At 42.1% G+C, this 22,436-nt stretch overlaps 2 protein-coding genes across 10 annotated transcripts in view; both read right to left on the bottom strand.

The window, feature by feature from the left end:
- The window catches only part of MYSM1 (Myb like, SWIRM and MPN domains 1), a 476,369-nt gene that overhangs the window by 14,650 nt on the left and 439,283 nt on the right, over window positions 1–22,436 (bottom strand). The window lies entirely within an intron of this gene.
- DAB1 (DAB adaptor protein 1) overlaps window positions 1–22,436 on the bottom strand; it is a 483,239-nt gene that overhangs the window by 166,955 nt on the left and 293,848 nt on the right. For 3 of the 9 annotated variants that reach the window (XM_061451123.1, XM_061451129.1, XM_061451134.1), the window contains exon 1: window positions 8,269–8,624. The exons of 2 other annotated variants lie outside the window; for them this stretch is intronic. In XM_061451123.1, coding sequence (XP_061307107.1) covers window positions 8,269–8,353 — 85 coding nt within the window. In that variant the 5' untranslated portion in view covers window positions 8,354–8,624. Of the gene's footprint in view, window positions 1–8,268; window positions 8,625–22,436 lie in introns of those variants that run through there. 4 more of the 9 variants (XM_061451124.1, XM_061451132.1, XM_061451130.1 and 1 more) reach the window with 3 other exon arrangements.

The following is a 22,436-nucleotide window of genomic DNA, read 5'->3' as shown; positions in this document are numbered from 1 at the left end:
CACATTTAGGGAAGAAAATCCTTTATTATGTTGAAAAAGGAGGGGGAAATATATCCATCTGCTGGGAAGGCCCTTGATATTAGTGGTAGAGCTGCTACAGTTAAGACACGAACACCTAACAGGTCATCTAATCTTGCCATTAAAAGGTTTGAATTTGCTAATATGCCTCAGAGCTTGAAGAAGACTGACATAAAAGGCAGTAACAATAAAACTAACTGGGTATTTTGCTACATAAAGGAATGAAAAAGAAAATTGAAAGATTAATAAAATATTCACCACGGCTACTGTTGATGAACTAAAGAGCACTGCAATTGCCTGATTATCTGCTGGACCGCATTAAAGTTTAAAACTATTTTGCTTTTTACCTAATTACCTTTATGCTTGGTTTAATCATGTAGGTGGCTGGAAATTCCAGCCTTGAATTCTCTCTTACAGCAATATGCTGAAGTCCAAGTTATCAGTGCACTGGCAGCCCGTTACCATTAACTTAAAGAGCTAGTAAAGATCAAGGAAGCAGAATCTCCTGCATCACCACAGCCACAAGCAGAATATATATTAAAAATTATCTGATTAGTAAAGGCTATACAAGGAAACCAAAAAGACTGAAATTCTTCATAGATGCTGACTACCTGTTACAATACCCACCATCCTAAACACAGAGAAAGTTTCTCTTCCCTCCCATCAATCCTGACAGATTACTGTGAGAGAGAATCAAAGGAAAGGTATGAACCAGATAAGGACACAACTCACGTGACCTACTACATGTTAAGCTGGCAAAAAGCACATGCCAACTGAACTGTTACGGCCAGTCTCCAGGCAGAGACTGACAGATCCTGGAAACGCTGTCAGATTACTAACACACTGTCTGCTTCTGCACGAGCACTGAATCCTGCCGGCTTGGATCTCTTCATTCAGCCTGGAGAAGAGAAGGCTGCGTGGAGACCTCAGAGCAGCCTTCCAGTATCTGAAGGGGGCTACAAGGATGCTGGAGAGGAGCTCTTCATCAGGGACTGTAGTGATAGCACAAGGGGTATGGGTTTAAGCTTAAACAGGGGAAGTTTAGATTGGATATAAGGAAGAAGTTCTTTCCAGTAAGGATGGTGAGGCACTGGAATGGGTTACCCAGGGAGGTTGTGAGTGCTCCATCCCTGGCAGTGTTCAAGGCCAGGCTGGACAGAGCCTTGGGTGACATGGTTTAGTGTGAGGTGTCCCTGCCCATGGCAGGGGGTTGGAACTGGAGGATCTTCAGGTCCTTTCCAACGCTAATTACTCTATGGTTCTATGATTCTGGCTTGGTCTCAGGAACTATTTGAGACACCTGAATAAATTAAATAAGTTTAAGTGCTTTCTGTCTTTGCCATTTTAACATAGTCTATTAAAAGCTGCATCTCAAGTAACTAGAACAGAAATGTAACTTTTTTCTATGATGTACAGAGATCACCCACATTTTCCCCCTCAGTTATTTCAAGCATTAAAAAGAAGTGTATGAGCCTTAAGGGTGAGAAACAACCAATCTGATGCCTACTGTTCTTTAAGCAACCAATCTGCCAGTAGGTTAGAAAAGAGTTACGTAAAAGAAAAAATAAGAAGTGTGCATAGCATTAATTGGATTACCAAGTAATTAAAGTTCTTCATTTTCAAGTGGGCATACTTAAAGCCTTCACATTTCCAGATTCTAAATGTGAAGCTACAAATGTCAATAATCTCATTTAAATATTTCAATCGATTGATGAAATTATTTTTGGTACGTACAACTAAGGCAGCCATATGTTTAAGAAGCTACTTTATGCTGTGCATTAGTGAGTCAACTTTTAACCAACAGCAGTTACATCAACCTATATTCTTAATGCGCATTATTGTTCAGTATGCGTGGCTTTTCTATTTATTAAAAATTGTTTTAACTTTTTCATAACTGCTCATCGTCAGGTTGTGGATTTTCTTCCTAGTTAAGTATATTGTGAATCTTAGCCGGAAGAAAAGAACTGTACCCATGTGGCACTGTGAGAATTAGGAAAGTATCCATTAAAGAACCTCGTTTGGGTTCGATTATCATTTACATGGGTTAAGAAGACTATAAAGTGCATTATTCTGTTCCATCTCTCGTGCTGACCACACGCAGCCCAAGGAAAGTGTAACCTCATACAATTTGCTCCACAGCTGGAAAAGAAGTAAAACCTTGCTTATTTGCACAGACCTAAAACAAGAAGAGTCACCTGGTACCCAGCAACTGTCAAACCTATTAACTCGCTGATCACTCATCAGGTCTAAAGAGGCGTTTATGCTCAGCTCTCCTAAAATGAAAGTGGAGGGGAAAACAATCTGTAACTGGCAAGCCAAAAGGTTTTAAACACTGCATTTTAAAAAAGACACACTTTTAAGGGAAAAAGCAAGTCTTGTCAAAAGAGATGAAGCAAAACCCCCCTGACACTGAGTAAGTGTAAGAGTCCTGCAGCAAGGGTACCTATTCACTCTGAAAGCAAAGGAGTATCTTCAGGTTGCAATTGCTATGATCTTCAATTTCTGCAGCCTCACAACCGTCCTAAGCTTTCCAAGAATAAAACTGTGCAGGTTTAAAAAGTTCTTTTCCAAAACAGGAACCAACTGATAAGCTTCAGAGTGTATCCTGGGAACTAACACCGATAGACTGATGAGTCCTGATACGTAGAGAATAGCACCAAAAAAGGGGATCTGCACACCACGAATTGCTTTAAAAAGCCTGGATAATAATCAACTCCCAGTTAGCTTCAAAGCACGCTGGCCCCAACAAACACATTCAGTACCACTTATCATCAGCAACCCTGTGAAGATGAAATGCAGCAATCACCCACAGCAAGGCACACCCACCAATATCCCTATTACACTGCTGCTGAAGGTATTTATACTGTTTTTTGCTAAAAAATAACGTTTTGGGGAGATTCCAGCTCCATCTTTAGTAATAATGGCAAGACTTTGTACTAGAGGACTCTTGATTACCCTCAGTACCAAACAATGATACACTCACATTCAGGTATGAGTAATTCTATCAGCTTTAGTATTGTGTCTTGATTGGATGCCTTTTCACAGATGTCCTCTAAATGTAATTTTCCAGTAACGACTCACCGAGGAAAAGCACCTCCTAAAACCACAGGGACATCTAAATCCGAACTTTTTGCAAGACAGCAATATGCCTGCTAAAAGGAAACAAAATGGCAAGCACATATGCATGATAGGATTATTTGATTCAATACAATATAAATTAGGTCAGACTCCTCTTTGGAGAATTCTGTGTCAAGAACTAGGTGGTCCACTAAATTTCTATTCATTTGCCTTCAGGCTTGGGGAATTGTAAAGACTCTCAAGAAACTGATGTTCTTTTACCCACAAGAGTAATCACTATTTGGGGGGGGGGGATAGCGTAACTGCTTCACAATATCTGTAGACCTGAGAAATCTTTATGATAAGAGCAGCAGCTAATAAATCTTTGCATATATATAACATATACATAGAGATACAGAAAATTCAATACAGAAAAAAAAGTGTTTTGTGTACTTAGATATTAAACTACCTATTTTTATTTCTTTTTACATTGTCCATATCTTTAAGAAAAATAACAATTTGTTCACTCTCATTAAACCAACAGTAAGGGAATGACAGGAGAAGCACTATCCATACAGAGTGCAAAGGATTACAGGCTAGAAACTGACCTGAGCCTGCTCCCTGGCAGGCCTCTCCTGCTCAGGAACACTGTATTTTTAAAAGCTTCCACACAGTTATCATCTGTTCTGATTCTATAAGCAGCTAAAGTAAAGCATCACACCCCCAAGGGCTGTAAGACCGCGTCAACTACTTCACGTATCTAAGAGGAGGACTGAGTGAGAGCAAGATGTGACAACTTAGCCCTTCAGCATCCCTGTTGCTTGACTGTGGGTGGATTTGGTTAGGACACACAGCTGAGGTCTTGGATAGATGCTTCTCCCACATTTGGGGACACGACAGCCTGCGGCTGTCCACAGATGGACGACTGGTCATTCCAGGGTATGAGCTTCACTCTTCCTCCTCAAGAAGCAATATACTGATTAAGAAACAAAAGCTGACAGGTCTCTCTCATCTTATTCTGCAAAGTGGCACACATCTTGAGAAAGATCCACCACCGAAAATAGGTTGTGCAGAACCCACCGTAACCAGCAAGGCTCATGCTGGCAGGTTGTGACAGAGCGAGTGTGTGTGTGACTTAAACACTGAAAATAAGACACGGTGAAGGGCTTTTCACTACAACCCTTTTCACACAAGTTCTTACAGTGTTTGAAAGGAGCTTTCAATTGTTCTAGCAACAAAAAGAAGAATGGAAAGATCCATATTGCACAGTTAAAGCCAGTGAACGCTGCTCATCACTGTAACACCTGAACATGTGTTAGAGGGCTGTGTAAGATTAGACACCCAGATGAGGTTGCGCACAGTAACGTGGTAGCCGTCCTGTAACTCGCAGTGTTGGGTTGCCTCACTTCTAAGTTGTGACAATTCTGCTGTCTTTAAACAGAAATGGAAGACTGATTCGTGGACTAAATTCTTAAACCACAACCATGAAATGCAATTTTACTGTAGCTAAACTGGGTGAAAACCAGTGTTAAGGGCAAAATACAGTTGCAGGCTCTCTTTGACATGTCAAAGTATGAAAATTAAAATGTTTAAATCTGATTAATTACCTGGTTTAGGATATATGCTTTTCATTCTACTGTATCAAAATACTCCTAATAAAACAGTGCAGCAGATAAAGTCAAGCACCCCCGTACAAAGGCTGGCAAATTTGCAGAACAGCACTTGAGGTTCAGATTAGTAAAATCCTAATGAATATCTACTCTAATACCCATGTAATGCCAAGGAATGCATTTGCAAGTGGTACAATTATAATTAAAAAAAAAAAAAGAAAGTAAGAAAAAAAAACACTGCCACAATTGAAGTCCAGACTCTGATTTTAGCATCTAAGAGACTTAAGTGACAACCTGGAAGAATGAAGATCCTGGTTCAACCCCAAGAAAGGAAGAATTGCAATAAAGATTTCCAACTCTTTCCCAGGTGCCTGAATCTTGCACTCTAAGTACCAATATCAAAACACTCAATTTCATCATTGTTTGCTCCAGACACCAAAACTGTTTTCATATTTTACCTAATGATTGCTTTATCAGAAGTGCCCTCCTCTTCCTGCACACTGTAGGAGGAGCTGGGTGCCCAGTATATACCCCTCAAAGACTTCCTTGGGACTACATACATAAACACTGCTGCTGCACTACACATTGCAAGGTTTTACACTTCCTTTTGGAAGCCAGCACCCGATATCTTTGCACCTCACCTTCCTATCCATAAGAACAGGACAGCACTTATTTTGACTTATTTTATCGCACAAATCCACGAGGCAGATAAATGCTTTAAAGGCAGAACTGTAAGGATGAAGTCAAAGTAGGCCTGAAGGCAAGCACTGCTGAAATAATACCAAATAGTCCTGGACACATGAGAGACCAAGTAATAAGGTACTTTTATTCCTAACTAATTGGCTATGAGTAAACATATTGTGATCCAGCAACTCTGATGAATTTTGCAAGAATTCTTGGGCAGTGTTTATAAAACTCAAGTCATTACCTTGACTAAACATTGACTTGGACAGTTAACTTTCACCATCGAGACATTGACTAAATATTGACTGGGAAAGTTAATTTGAACTATAAAGTCTAGAAAATCTTGGTCCTCTTTATTAGTATTTGCTATCAATTTTAAATGCAAACAACTGCAAAAATAGAGGTTCTCCCATCTAGCCAATGTTTAACTGGGCAGCTTGGGCTGTTTACACATCTATGCAGGGGTCTTCCAAAGTGTATTTAAGAAACTATGCCTTGCCCAAAGAACCAAGCAGGCTGATCACTAGGACAACGTGTTCGTTCTGGTCCCTCTCCTTTTGAAGCCTTAGCAGCACCTATTTTAAGTCTACATCCTCCACTGTTGGTGTCACTTCATCATGTGAGGCCACAGGTCAAAGGACATACACAGGGTCTTTCACCAGCTGAGCTAAAAAAAGAAACAACCAACCAAAGAAAAAAGAAAATCAATTTCAATCCTCCCAAGATGAAACCACTGATGTGTGCAGTCACTAAAGTCCCAAAGGTAATACTACAAGAAAACATGATGGTGTCTTCCATCACTGTGCCGAGACACTGTTAAAAGTACAGCAAAGCCATCCATGAAGTGCAGTCCGAGATCAGCATCTGTATCAAAACACACCAAACAATAAACCTGAACTTTCAGACACATGTGAATAGTGTGTTTTAGATATGTAATGAAACAAAGTGGTAATGACAAAGGAACAGGAATTTTACGGTTTAGGAAGGTGTTACATGTATGGCTAAAGAAATAAACGATGTCCATGAATCCAGCACTAATTCCACCTACAGTTTCATTTCAAGAGTTTGAAAAGTGCCTTTTAGCTCTGTGCCTTAACTCTTTCTTTAATACATCAGCTGCCTTCTGCACACTCAATGAAAAACAGCTTAAGAGCAAATATAAAAGATATAAATCTCAGATACGAGTGGAAATATCAAAGTAACTGGTGAAAACTCGCTCTTCCATTATTTCTGAGTACAGTATTAAGGAACAGATTGATTCTGGCGTTATGGGGGGGGGGGTAGGGTGGAGAATGAAAGAACAATAAACAATACAGTCATCATCAGTAGCTTAACACAGCCCTGTGTCTTGCAACGGAAACATACTGTGAAACAGCTTGCGAGATAAGCTTCATCAACGATAAGTAATTTTTATTCCGTTTGAGTGGCTGAAAACAATAAACATGATTAAATGCTTCAGACACGCATTCAGATTTTAGACAAATGGCAAAGAGTTCCAAGGAGTTTGCTTTTAAAAGTACTTTGGGGAAAGACCTAAAAATCAACTTAAGGGGTTTGAAATGTACAATAAAACACAAGTCCATTGGGAAATTAAAAAGTTTCCATTCATCTGCAATCTCTACGACTGTCCAAGGCAGAAACAAGCATTGTTATTTACTGTTCGGATGAACAGCGGACCAAGTTCCCACCTCACTACTTTACCATTCATAGAGGCATTTCGAACGTGCCGGTCAGGAATATGAGCTGCCACTGTGTGAAACACCCTGCAAAACCCAAAAGGCAGCGGTGGCCTTGGCTCCTGGAGAGTTTCCATCCCGGTGGAATCTGTCAGGCTGCCCTGTTCCAGCCTGGCAGCGGTCCCGTGCGCATCTTCCCACGGACGGCAGCCGAGGAGCGATGCATTTTCAACTTTAACCAATGCAAGGGTCTCTGTTCAGCAGTTCCTAGTGACGCGGTGGCCGTGCACAAGCACAAAAAGCACCCAAACCATTCAGCTCAACACTGGGTTTTGTTTGTTTGCGGGGTTCTTTTCCGAAGTAAAGGCGAGCTATGCGAACGCACGGCACCCCGGAACGCAACTCTTCGCTTTACACCCAGCCCCTTCAACGCACACAGCTGCGAAGGAAAAGCCCTAGGGGTTCCCGCGGAGGTGCTGGGGCCGAGCACCGAGGAGCTCCCGGCTCGGGAGGGCAGGCTCGGCCCCAAGATCTCCCCCCTCGGCCCGCGGCCCCTCCGCTCCAGGCGCCATTTCCCCTCCGCTCCTCTGCGCGGCGTCTCCCGTCCCTGCTGCACCTTCCCGGGGAAGGCAGCGACGGCGCAGCCGAGCAGCCGGCGGGCCCCCTCCCTGCCCCGGGGGCCGGGCTGCCTCCCTGCACGGCGGCGGGGCCGCCTTCCCCCCGCACCGCGTTGCGGGAAGCGGCCGCAGCCGAAGGTGCAACCGGCGCTTGGGCAGCGGCTGGAACCTCTGAACGCGGAGCGGCTGCACGCCCAGCCCGCGGAGCAGCGCCGGACCCCCGGCACTGCTCGGCTCTCACAGCCGGGGGGAATCCCGCTGCTGTGGGTCCCTCTCTGATCTTTTGACTCCAGGGGATGGAGCGTCCGGGCTGAGGGGGGCTGCGAGAAGCCGCCTGTGCCCCGCGGAAAGCCGCGCACCCCGCTCCCCTCCACACCGGCAAGTTCCCGCGACTCGCTGAATTCAGCCCGTTCTTCCCCTTCGGGTGACGGGAGAGAACGGGAGGTAGCGGGGGGAGGACGGGCAGCCCAAAACTTCCTCCGGAGAGCAGATGCCTTCCCATGCCTGCTGCGGGTTCCCTCTCACTGGAGGGAGCACCCCGGGGCGCAGCCGCCCGCCCCGCAACACCCCCGTCCGCCGAAGGGAGAAGGGAGCCGGCGCCCTCACCTGCCCCAGCGAGCCCTCTCCTCCTTGCATTCCTCTGCTCCCCATCGTGGGCGCAGCAGCTGCTGTTATTCCTTAGGATACACATGGCTCGTCCATGCTGGGAGAGCCGCCTTCCCGCGTCGCCTGCCCTCTCCGGCCCCCGCCAGTGTGGCGCTGAGGCCAGAGGGAGGGGAAAAAGGGAGGTGTGTGGCGGAGGAAAGCTGCTGCTGAGGGGTCGGTCTCCTCCTCCTCCTCCTCGTCCTCCTCCTCCTCCTCTCGCAGGGCTGGGGGTCTCGGCGCCGTTGGAGCGGGTGGGCAGGGAGAAGGGGATGAGGAAGGGGGGGCCGGCTGGGCTCTCCCCGCTCCGGGCGGGGCAGAAGGGGGACACACGTCTGGCCCGCTCGCCTCCAGCCTGTCACCCGCCTCCGGGGCAGCCCCGGTGAGAGGGAGCGGGCCCCCGAGGCAGCGGCAGTGCGGCGGTGCCGGTGGAAGGGGCTTCCCTTGCGGCGAGGGGTGAAGGGCGGGCGGTCAGGGAGGGAGGCAGGGAGGGCGGCCGCCGGCCCCTGCCCACCCGTGCAACCCGGCCATGGTGCCACCAACTCGGGCCTCCCCTCTCCCCTGCCCGGCCCCGGTTCGAGCCCCCCCGCCGTCACACCGCTACCGGCGCCGTGTTTTTCTCATGGCTTCTCTCAGTCACCCATGAAAATTTAATGAGGCATTTAGGGCTGTTACCTCCAGAGTCAATGGAGGAAGCGTATTTAGCCTAATGCACTTGCTGCCGAGCCAATAGGTCTACTGCAAGCAGATCAGAAGTCATGGAGAGACTCTCCTTTCAACACGAAATTCACGACCCATTAAACTTATTCTGTGATAACAGCTTCTTTACAAACGGAGACCCATAGAAAACAGGCTGCCATGCACTTCCTGAAGGGATTTACATACAGAAGAGAAGTACACCGGCGAGGTTATTGCTATTTCACTAGTATTATCTCCAATCAAGGCATAAAAGCATCTCTGCTCTGGCTAACTGAGGTAAATGACTAAAGAAAAGCTTTTTGCAGCTTCCAGACAGATCTGATTCGCCTCTTGGGTCTGAGTGGCAGCATCTCCTTCTGCTGACAGGGAAAAGGGCTCAGACCAGTGCAGAGTATCCGACCTAATCATAAATGATGAGTGAGATGTTATGCTGGGCATGCAAATATCTAACTGCTGATGTGCCCCCTTCGGGATGACAGACGGGTGATCACCAAGATGTTCACAAGGTAGAAAGACAGGTTGTTTTACCTCCAGCTGACAGGCAGGTGACCTGAACCAAAGTGGCAACATGCTTAACAGGGCAGGGAGCGCCCATCCAAGAGCAGAGGGAAAGGCTGAGCAAACAGATTGATTGGAAGCATGTTCAGAGATCCGATTACATTCTCAAATATTTTCAGTGTCATCTTCCTCAATTATTCTTTCCATAGCACATTATGTACTAAGCATAAAAGATAAAGTCATCTAATAACCTTTACGATGTCAGAAAAGTGCACTCCGAAAGTCATACTGCATTTATAGAAGTAGTTGCTGGAATGGAGACTTTTACTATAGACCTGTTTTCTTCAGCCCCGTTATTAGAGAAATGAAAGGGAGGATTATCAATTGAACCCACTTATTCTAATGTAGGTGAAATATTAAGTTCTAGTAATAAATTTAATCGCTATTGGTGAAAGTTCCACTATCTCAGGAAGACAGAGAACTTAAGGAAAAAATAAAGTAACAGAAGCCACCTTTCTATTAGGAAATAACACACAGCATCCTCAAGATGACATGTGGCTGTGCTTGTCTAGAAATATTACGTCCAGTAAGATGTTGGTGATCCTCAGTTCCCGACATATGTTTTGCTGGGGAAACAGTAAGTGAACTGCTCTACTCCCTTGCTGGTTACCCTTGAAAATGAAGTTGCATTTGCCATGATGGTGGCCACACTGATGTCCTGCAGTTTACGGAAAGGGTGCTAGTGTTGACTAAGGGAAAAGGAGCTTTAAGTATAAACTCCATTCCATTTCCAAAATTTACTGATGCAAGTCACACTTACTTGCTAACAATATTTGTTAAATATAAAAGACTGTTCTAGCTCACAGCCTGTAATATGAATGCAAATGAACTCGTAGTTATACTATGCAATTTTCTACTTTTTTAAACAAAACTATGAAAATAGAACAGACCTGAAGAGAAATATGAACTGCAGCTCTTCATTGTGTTCCTTCATTACACAGGAGTTGCCATAAGCAATCTGCTCTGGTTTAATGTAATCTTTTTTTTAGGTCATAACTGCAACATGAATTCTCACATGAGATCATATACATGGTCACAGTTCATCCTCTCTAGTGAAAAACGTGACCAAGAAGCAGAGGAGCAAGATACCTGGTTGGATGATTGGCATGGACTTCTTTTGTCTTTACCTGTAAAACTTAAATTCATCACTGCTATGTTCTCCTCCCTGATGGTACTACAGCATTACAGATTAAATGATAAACCTTAACAATTATACATTAAGAACTGTAGGCCAAAGATGTCATTTCCACTAACACTGACCAGCTGGAGGAGCTGAGGATAGGATTCCCAAAGTTTTACCAATGTGTTGGGCAGTCACCTTTGAAAACAACTGAAGGAGGAGTAGTATCTTGTTTAGATTTGAGCTAATAGAACAAAAGATCATCAGCTATTTAAGTGTTCCAGTACACATTAGTTGAGATAGGGGTGAATTCAATGTTACAACCAAGAGTGCTGCATAAATTGTTTAAAGAATTGCTTCAAAATAACATTAAATTATCCACTACTAATACCTGCACAGGTGGAGTTCAAGCAATTTGTTATACTACCCGATTTACAATAAGAACTGCAGTGGGTAATAAACCACTGTAATAAGTATCCCAGGGAGCAAAAATGTTTATCTGGAAATAGATAATTTGCAGGATAATTATTGACAGTGAATTCACTGAATTCACAGTCAAGTTTTCTGGCTCCCTAGGAAAAGGGTACTCAGAAAACTTCCCAGTTAATCAGCTACCAGCTAACCCCAGTTAGGCATACTACCTAAGAATGGAACTCAGTTCCTTTCAGAGCAGACCCAAATGAGGACCACTGGCTGAAAGGATCTCCGGAGCTTCCCTTCCTAAAATCTGCTCTGGTGATGCAAAAGTTTAGTGTTCTATTGCCCAAGGAAAAGAGTTTTCTTTTATTTAATCGCCTTGTTTTTTTCCAGCTCCAAGCCTATGTGCTTCTCATATGAAATGCTAAGACAGCATGCATGCTGTAGAACTGGTATCACTCTGTGTCAGTGGTAAATCACCAGGCCATAAACCCTGTAAGGTTATTGTCAGTGCACGCGTGTAACATCCATTAGTATTAATGAGAACAGGACGTTCTCTGGGATGGAAAACAGGTCTTATTTTCATTAAACTAATTCATGTATCGCAAGCTGTGCTGATTATAGAGAGCTACCAAACAATATTACAGAGAAACTTCAAAAGATGTCTGAGAAGGAGCTTTAGGTGATGCTTTCAAAGAATCCAGAAGTGAAAGATGTTTGTTACACTTTACTTGATTCAAGTGTGATCAAGAGCATTCAAATATTTGAAAAGAGAATCAGCCATTATTTCTGCTATTAACAGCTTACTAAAATACAGAACAATGTGCAGACCCATCCCTTGCCAAGTGAGCTCTGAAAATGCCAGCTTCCTCACAAAACCACTCTTCACATTTACTGATCTATATTGTAGCCCACAGCAGGATCATCTTGATCACTCTGGAGATACTCTATGGGAATAGTTCCTCACACAATAGTGATTTCAGTTTAATAGGTTCCTCTAAGGCAATTAGGCACTGACAGAAAATAACACCTGCTGCATTATCAGTAGCTATGGTAGCCCCTCTCTTACCATTGTAGCCACATCATTAGCTCCTTGGCCATTCAGCAGAAGAATTAATCATGATTTAGTATTCATCTTCTGTTTTCTCCAATGGAAAGCAAGCTAGCTCTCTCATTCCACTAAGGATATTAGGGATATTTTCTTAAAGGTGACTGAACAAAGCACGTTGCTGAACACTACTTTTAACCGTCAAAAAGGTCTGTGTAGAAAACTTGTGGTGACCCTTCATGGAAAATGAGAGGCCGCTCTATCTGCTGGCAGTGACACGTCAGGAAGAGGTAATGATGATTCTTGACCACACAGTGTGATCTGGTGAAACATATTACCCTGCGAAGTCACTGATGTCTTTTAAAAGCCAGCACATGGAAACACTAAAAATGAAACTATGTCTTAGAAAGTTCCAGAGACTCATCATTGGTTTCTAAATATGGAGCTTCTACTGTATTATGGCTTGGTCACAAAAGGAACTCTTCTTTCCACGCATCTCAACAAAGACTGCGTGATTATACATGCAAAAAGGATTCAGGAGCTTGGTTCAAATCCATCACTGACTAGTTGTGTGACCCTGGATAAGTCAATCTATATTTTTTTATGTCCATATTTACCACACCTATTTCACGGGCCTACTATGAGGCTTTCTCCACTAATATTTGGAAAGACCACGGACACAAGCAAGGACGTGCATAAACACTAAGCACTGTTACACATGTGACCATTCATTCTATATTGAGTTCCAGGAGGGAAAACAGAAACGGGATCTTATTGTGGTATCTGCTAGGTCCTGTAATTCTCCATCACATATTCAAAACTTTACTGAACTAACCCTAATGCAAACCCTTTCCTCACCTGCAAATGAACAGCTCCAACATACACTCTAAGACTATTCCTCTAAAATCAATCTCCTCAAGTAGATGGCAGCAAGTAGGTGCCCGTCTTGCCAAATAATGGAATTTGCCAAAGCACTGGAGATTATGAACCACATTATTTCCCATGAAAGAGTCTGTGATTCTTCAAGTGCAGCAACCAACTCCCTCCCAAATCCCAACTTCATAGCTCAAATCCTTTTTGGCAAGGTGCATTTCCCTTCACAGCCAATTAACTGCAAACTAATTTAGAGTGGGTTTGCTTTGGCAAATACAAGCGTCAGGTTCCAACAGAGAACTGTTGCTAAAAGCATGATATATATATGCACACATTCCAAGTTCTGTTGTTCTCTCACAGCCTCCCAGACATCACTGATGATCCACACAGGCACCTATGAATTGAATAGGCTGCTTTCTAGGAAAAGTTCATGGATGAAGAAAATTTTCAGTGTCCCTTATATACTGAAAGCCCTCATATTCTGTATTACCTTGGAGAGCTTAAACACACGTAAATAGACAGCAAAGGCTATCTGCTATGGAAAATATGCATCTACTATGGAAAATACAGAAGATCTGCTTTACAGATAATTCTGAGTGAAAAGAGGTTTGACAATTTTAAACTACCTCTGCAAGAAGAAAGCTCATTGCAGCTTGTTCTTAAGATATAGTCTGTTTTAACAAGCAGGCAACACTGACCTGGACAATACTGCAGCTTCTTTTTTCTAAGTATATATTTATCACCATTGTTTCTTCGTTTTCAGATGTTAGCTTTACAATCCAAAACTTCATACTCAGGGGTTCCTAAAGACCTTGCCTGTTGCTGCAATTCTGACAGCAAAAGACCCGCTTGCCATTGTACAAGTCATTTTTGATAAAAAAGAGATGGAAAAACATGATATTTAGGACTGCATTCCCCTCAATTTCTGCCCAAATAACAGGTATTCAGAAGACAGCAATCGCGTGGAGTGAACGTCCTCAACAAGTAAGGTTGTTTTTCATTTCCTCTTATGTCACATTACATTTTCCTCTTTATATTTTCCTTTAAATATTTAGACAGACCAGAGAGTTTTAAACGTGTCATTGACAGAAATAAATCTTTAAGCAGTCATTCTACCTTGGGTTCAGCTCTTGTCAGATCTGATAAGTTAAATATCAGTGGATCTGGTCAGTAATTGGATGGAAGGCCTCTGAGGAAAACTCAAGTGCTGAAGTAAGTGGCACTAGTTACTCAGTAGGTGTTTTTCTTAACCTCAGACTCATCCTGAAAAATGCCCTCAGCATGGTATTACAAGCACTAGCTGAACAAGGCATTTTCAAGTAACATATAATGTGTTATTTCTGTTAGGCACTAGGAAAGATTCTGAACGCTTTCCTCTGAAACTTGCTTAGCCCACTTCCAAGTTAGTTGAGCCCACTGCTACCTAAAACTGTCTTTTATAGCATGAAATCAATTTTTAATCATTTTCCTTTTAATTATAATGCATTTTAAAAAGCTAGTGTTTAAATAGTAACTTGTACATGTCTTTGCCTTCACTGCCTGCATTCCTGACCTTTCCTTTCATCCTCTTACTATGTTTCTGAGTGGTCAGCCTCTCAGTCTAGTTCATGTGTCCCAAAGCACAGATGTTTCCTTCTGCCATTTCAGAACCCACATCAGCATTGCCAAACCTAGATATAATCCTGCTTCAAAAGCTGCTGATCACTGACTGTTTTAGCACTGCTTCTTCGCAATGGAAGTGGAACTGACAATGACGGGACCAACCCCAAAGCTCATCCACCCTTCAGGCTGCGGAGTACACTGTGTCTAAGGACTGATGAATTGTGTAAGGCTGCTTCACATGCTTATGAACTCAAGACTTCGTGTATGTGGCTCAACACTAAAAAACTGCCAGGACAAACACTTGCAGTTCAAATCCAAGATCTCTGCACTTCTGGGATCTCTTCAAAACACCATGGAGTTAACACACAGGTAAGACCAGCTCTTGGGATGTCAGTTTTCTCTTTGTCCAGCAAGAAGGCTGGACCCTGAGGCTCCCAATCCCCACACACTTTGCACAGTGAAGGTTTAGACACACAAGCCTAGAAACCTCAGCTCTAGGCAGCATACCAGAGTTCATCCAAACATGCTTGCCTAAGCTGGTATTTCTGTAGTACATTTCAAAACATGACAAATCATTACTTTATGACGTTTGGTATTCATATTTTTTTTCTTTTTAAGCTTTCCAGGCAGAAATGTAAATTGCAAGTGCCACCATAGCAACTCAATGCAACAATATAAATCTTCAAATTACAATTTAAATGAAGGATATTTGAAGTCTTCTTATTTTGAGATAAATTTATAGATGGCAGCTAGATCAGGGCTTCATTTCTACAAGGGTATTGCTGATTATCTATAAAGACAATCCTTCAAGTGGTAGAGATTATAACATTAGCCTGAGACAAAACACAGAGATTTAACAAAACATCTCAAATACATCCTATTTATTTATATTAGAACACTACTCAATGCTACATTATAAGTTCTTAAATGTCTATGTCACTTTTATTCCTGGCTTTCTTATTCGCGTTTCATAACAAATTAAGACAGAATCAAGACAAACAGAACCGGTTTGGGGATCCTCATCCCCTGCTGCAAAACCAGGATAATTTCAAAGCTTGTTAACAAAAGGGATATTTGAAAGACTGAAGGTTGTCATATGCTTAAGGCTCAGTTTGAGACTCTGCAGCATACACGTAGAAGAGATGACAGGTTTTCAGATATGTGGTTCCTCTGGCTAAGGTGGTATTTATCCAAATCAGAGAATACAGTGGCACCCCTTCAACCCTGTAGGAGGACCAAGTTCCAGTTCTGGATGCTAACCATGCACAATTGCAACCTTTGGAAGGGTTATTTTCACATATATTGTTCACTGAAGACTGAACTTGTATGGAAACCTCTAGCAAACCTGACAAACCCAGAAGCACCAGTATGCAGAGAGGAAGTTACATGGAATCAAGGTTACGTACAGAACAAAAAGAAATCCTAGTGATTGATAAGCTGAATAACCCATTCCTGATTCCTTCATTTCTCATCAACATCTACGGAAGTGTATCTCCAAATGAAGTTTGTTTTCTCAACATAAATGTAACAAAACCACCAAGATGTTTGTCAGCTTTCAGAGTAGGGAAAAATCCATGTTGTTTAAATAAACAGGCCTTTTGAACATGAAAGCATGCTCACTCTGGATTTCAAATACATCCCAGTCCTGTCTTCAGTAAGGAACAAAATCTGAATTTGATTAAATAGATGATGGTTTACAAAACATCTATAGCTGAACAGTTACCTTCTGTTGAAACGTAAACTGGGGCTGACAAATGTTAACAAATGATAGAGCTCAGGAGTGGGTGATAAGGAAGACTAGATCCATCTGGGCTGTTGAGGAAGAAAGAGCGCTGTAAAAGTCACGCTGTAAGAGTATGACCAGGAACACACAAGGACTCATGCTGGATGAGAAAATGGAAAAGTGCAGCTTCCTCAGCCTCATGCCCTTATGTTAACTTCAGATCTGTATTAGCATATGCTCCAATCCTACATATCACTGTCATATTTGTGCTTGGTACCTAATCTGTGAAGACATTGAGCATGACTTGGATTACAGAAAGGAGAGTTCATGGGCAAATCCACTAAAATTAAACAGTACCAGTAAATGAAACTAGAAGTTGCTAACATTTGTATCCAGGTAGCCATAAATCCACCTTCCCACTTTTCCGATGCTATTAACATCTTCTTTTTCTAATCCATGGGGGTTTTCAGTGCCTGACACACCTACTCTTTGCTTTGCCTCTAACAGAGTCTGGAAACCGAATCCCCTTCTCTATAGAACACTAATTTGCTACACCTTCAGAAGATGATTTTCCATTGAGCTCAGGAAGCATGGATTTTGTATGCGTTTTGATGAGCCATCAACTATTTTAGATACTATTCAAGCTCACCAACAGATTTCAAAATGAAACAAAATCTACCTCTCATCACATGCACAACAGGATATAACAGATGTCACAGAGAAACCAAGTAATAGCAGTTTTCATGGTTGAATTCAACAATTACCTCTGTGCTCCACTCTGTGGACTCTGCCATAAAGCCCAATAAGCATGAAAGAGACACCTACCCCAGGAGCCCAGCATAAACTTCTATAAACAAAATCCAGGAAGGCACAAACCAGAAAAACATCCAAATACACATCTTTTATACTAAAAGCCACCCAAGAGTTAGCTGATATCTAATCTTGAATACACTATCTCTTGGAGCAAAGAAGGATGTACACTACTGGAGAAAGAACAAAACTGGTGTCTCTTCTGGGATGAACAAAGAATATTACACCCCTATTTAAAGCATAATTTCACTCTCCTTGGTAATATTTGCTGGCAGGAAAGGTATCCTGTTGGTAATTCCATCTCTGACCACTTGCAGCCAGTATGAACATGCCGCAACCCCCCTCCTACTAAACAGCAGCATTTGGCAGCTCCTTCCAAAACCCTCTCTAGATGAAAAGCCCAATGAAGATCCTTTTCTTTGGCTCATTGCACAGGAGTTGTACATGGGTTTTCTATCCCTGTGTAATTTTCCCCTGCAATGTGGACTCAAGGTTAAAATTCTGTCCTTTCTCCTTGGTGATATCTGTCACTGAACTACCAAAGTATACACGTTAGAGAGCTTGCCAAGTGGATAGCCGAGCGATGCAAAGATAGGCTTTTGATGTGCATTGTGACCTTAGTGCATTCCCTTTAAACATCTAAAAAATGGGAAGGAAAAGTGCCTCTTGTCTTTTCCATTTGGGGGGAGGAGGGCATTAAGTGTCTCTTTGGGTACAATAGCCTTCACATTTATTGTAATTATTATTGCAATTATTATAGCCCCTAGAGGCTTCAGCTGAGACCAGAATCCCTTTATGATGAACAGTGTAAGACCTAAAGCAAGAGAAAAGCCTTATCTCAAAAATGCAAAAACTAAAACACAGCTAAAAGGCTAGGAAGAAAACATCCTCATCCCTTTTTCCATAATAAGGAAAGGAGGCATAGGGCATAAGTGAGCTTTTCTCCAAAATCCCAGTGAAATCCATGGCAAAGCCAGGAAGGAGGAGCTGGGTGTCTGCCAACGGCTATTCAGACACCTTCACTTCAGAACAACGCATCTGTGACACAGACCTCATCTTCCAGGGACTGCGGCTCTTCCACATCATGCATGGCCTTTGAAGAGACCTTGTAGACTGGGAAACCCACATTTACAAAGCTCCCTGTGTACACAGGCCTGTCGGGGGTAATGGCAGTGTGTTAGTTTCCCTGGATTTGCCCCAAAACAAGCAAAGAGAAGAAAAACACAAGCTTTGGACACTACAAATAGAAGCTGTAGGATATGTTCAGGCCATACATCTGGCATGACCCCTTACTCCTCTCTTGTGTCTGGTCTGCACATCCAGCTAAGAGTGTCCCTTTTACTATCTATTTACCTGGCCTAGGGTTTGAATGCTCATTGTGATTTAACCATCGCCATACAAAAGAGCATTAAAGCTCAAACATGACTTGGAGCACGGTTTAACTACAATCATGTGGGAAATATCCCATTTTAGTTGAAAGGGAGTAGGATTAAATGCAATTAAAAGCTCCCAATGATGTAATAAAGGCAACTGAAAAAAAACCCAAGGGAAGTGGGCAAGAAGCAATTGCCTTTCTGTCTAGAACCAGTAAAATAACGACAGTCTGATTGTTCTTAGGGTCACCAAGGCCAAAATGTGCAGAATGACCTTCATTAAGTCATACTTTGTACTTTTGCTAGGGGACTGTTGCATCTGCTCCTTTCAATTTGGCTTGTTTGAGTAACAAAGCTCCCAGCGATCATCTAAACCTCATTTGAAGCACCTGTGAACAATTCATTATATTAATATAACAGCAGGGGAGGAGTACACATACTAATAAATAGGTTGTTGAGCAGCTTCTGCTGCCAAGGTTGACTTTACCCAGCAAGGCAATGTCCCCTGCACCCAAAAGCTGAGGCACTGCGCTGAGACGCTGGGATTTGTTGTACCACAACCTGTCAGAACACACATCTGGCAGTAAAGAAGCATGTAAACTGAGTTTTTTCCCTTTCAAAACAGTTGATAAACTTGTGTCTAATGCTTCTGAGAGACTCCAGCGCGATTTGAAACAGTTTGTTCTCGGTTACCATCGAACAAATGCTCTCCAGCTAAAGGTGGCTATGAAAGGCATTTGGTAACGATTTGCACCAGCTGGGCTTCTCATTACTTCAAATAGATTTGTGTAAATCAGCACATAAAAATAAACAAGTGGTCAATGCCTTTCACTGCAGTTGGACGTGGTGTAGTAGTAGAAAATATCTGAACTTCTGTATTTCTCTCACATTCTGCAGTTTCAGAAAATAGATTTTGTTTTTAAGAGAAGCAAAAGAAAAAAAGGGGGGTTTGCTGTTAACATCTATTTAGTCTGGTTTCATTTAGTCACATTTTGCCAATGTCACTGAAAAGCAAAGGCCAGCTGGAAAAAAAAAAACCAGTATGCTATGGATCAGTGCAATTGCAGAATACAGAGTAGCACTGGGTTACAGAACAAGCTTAGGAGGAAAGCATACCTGCAGTACTGGGTATACACATGGTAAATTCCTGCTCATGGACCAGCATATCTATTACCTCAAAAACAGTAGAAAAAAGATACGGTTTATGATACTATATTTTTCCAAAGAAACAGAGGAGAATGTCATGTTTTGAGTTCACTGACTCTTTTGTTATATATATTTGGGTATTTTTCAAGCAGCCTTGGTTTTGAAAACCAGCTTGCAGGCCAGAACATCCTATCTGTGCTCTTGCTGCAGTAATTTTTCCTTCCATTGCGCAAAGGGACCATAGGAAATTATAACCAAAGTCCCTACAGGAGATGTAGGCTGTATTCCTCACTCTACAAAAGACTGGGAAAATACAGTAAAGCCTAACTATAAAAAGTGTTTAATGTTATCTAAATCAGTATGCATTAAGCCTAAAAATCTTTACAGCTTTCTCTCTTGTACTGTCTTCTGTCTCTTATCATTCTGCTGTGAATCGCAGTGTTTCCAGTCTATACTATACACACTATAAGCTTTGATGAGTTAGTGCTGGTAAAGCACACTGAGAAACTTAAAAGGACCATGCAGTTAATAATTATAACGTATCTTGCCCTTCCAGATTTGGTTGACAGTTTTAAACAATTATTATTCTGGAAGGCACACAAAACCCATACAGAAGTGTCTCAAGACAGCTGAACCGGAATAGACATTGCCCCATTTTCATCCCTTTATAGAAAGAATAAAAAATTAGAAAAGGAAGGATATTACATATATCACCAGCCAGGAGGGAGACCATTTTAAACAGAGAAGTGAATACGATCGATATCATTTTCTATCAGTATAACAGAGCAAACAGCATAATTCTCATAACATCACAACCTCCCATCTTCTGCATCACTGTAGGCATGGGTTAAAGATTATTTCTTTCAGCCAATTTTCTCTTTTTCTTCTGTAAATAGATTTGTTGGTTTCTCAACATCCAATTAAATACGTACAGAAAAGTCATAAAGGTTTCCCCGTTATATTTTTCACTTTTGATGAATTCTTCTCAACTTAGAAGCCATAAAGTAACCAAAATCTACTATTATCTCTATGCTGGAATTGATTGAGCAAAAATTGGTAGTTGACTCGCTGCTTCTGGGGTATCAAATATAAGCATTTACACACCTACTGTGAAATGCTCTCCAGCAACTTGAAATTGAATAATAGAAAAAACTGCTTTTATTTAGAAAAAGATCATTTTTATCACTTTTGTAGAAGAAGCGATCATTTAAAACCTTTCTTTGAGCCAAAAACCAATCACATGACAATAGCAGGTTGAGGGATTTTCAGTAATTGTATCTTTCACATCTATCTTCTGCATAGATAGCTATGAAATAAATACTGCGTGTAAGCAAGTATAAAAATGTACTTGAAGTACTTCTGTTAGATAGAATCTCATCCCCTTGAAATTGCCTTTCACATGAAAGATGCCCAACGACAACCAGCAGTTTAACTAGCTAGGAATATATACAGTCAGCTACCACTCAGCCTTAAACTGTTATCTGATTTGTCCCATAAAGCACAATATATGAGGTACATGATAGAGCATGGGGATAATGTACAATAAACATAACTTAGCCTGCAGGAAAATGAGTTCCCATTGGATCACCTGACAACAAAATCGACTGTGTAAGAATTTACCCAATCTGATCAAACTGTTTTCTTGTTCATATTTCTTTATCCCAGCAACATAATTAAAACCAGACTTCTTAGAAAGATACTTCTGTGCTAGCTTTTAATTTCCTTATTCTAGCAAAACCTGCCAGACTTTTTTGCCCTGTTTAGAAAATACAATGTGCATTACTTGCTGCAGTGGCAAGGAAGTACAATCACATCATCCTTTGCTCAGCCTTTCCCTCTGAATCTTTACAGAGCATGTGATCACCATTGTCTTTTAAGGTTTCTCCTCAGGACAAGAGATGCTACGGTTCATAAAGAATGGAATGCATTTAAAAGACTTCCAAAAATGTTAAGAGTTATCAAGATTTCTGAATAAGAGCTCACTAAATACATTTACATTTTAACTGGGATTACTAACTTATGTCTCCATTAAAAGATCGAGGGAAAAAGGATTTCTTTATAGGACATTTACAATCGTTATTTACTTTCTTTTAATGAATGCAGACTCTGTGTCAAACCTGATCTATAGTGCTGGAGTTAAGTAATTTTGGACATATTAATCATCATTATTAATCATCATTTTAGATTCCCTGTATCCCTTTAAAGGCATAAATAGAAAGAAAGTCTTTACATAGCTTGCATCCTCAAAAATGGCTATAAGATCCAAGGCAGAGGTTGTGGGGTAACTTTCTTCGCCTCCGCATGCGCTTTCTAAATGCTTTCGTTCAGGATTCTTGAACATACAACCCACATGCTATGAAAAAGTACAGAGGTTGTGGCTTCAAGAGCTAAAGTCTGCTGTGAGTTTGTCCTATTAAATATTGAATAAAAACAGGTCAGGAGGACCTAACCTACTGAAAGTACCAGTACCTAAAGAGGCCTGCAAGATAGCTGGAGAGAGGCTTTGGACAAGGACAGGTAGTGACAGGACAAGGGGGAATGGCTTTAACCTGAGAGAGAGGAGACTGAGATGAGCTCTTAGGCAGAAGCTCTTCCCTGTGAGGGTGCTGAGGCGCTGGCACAGGGTGCCCAGAGAAGCTGTGGCTGCCCCATCCCTGGCAGTGTTCAAGGCCAGGTTGGACACAGGGGCTTGGAGCAAGCTGCTCTAGTGGAAGGTGTCCCTGCCTGTGGCAGGGGTTGGAACTGGAGGAGCTTTAAGGTCCC

Source organism: Pezoporus flaviventris, unplaced genomic scaffold, assembly GCF_033815535.1.
Source record: "Pezoporus flaviventris isolate CSIRO_AGI_PZ_B2104156 unplaced genomic scaffold, CSIRO_AGI_Pfla_v1 ptg000013l, whole genome shotgun sequence".
Lineage (NCBI taxonomy): Eukaryota > Metazoa > Chordata > Aves > Psittaciformes > Psittacidae > Pezoporus > Pezoporus flaviventris.
Note: the sequence above shows the minus strand (reverse complement) of the source record. Positions and strands in the feature narration are given on the sequence as shown.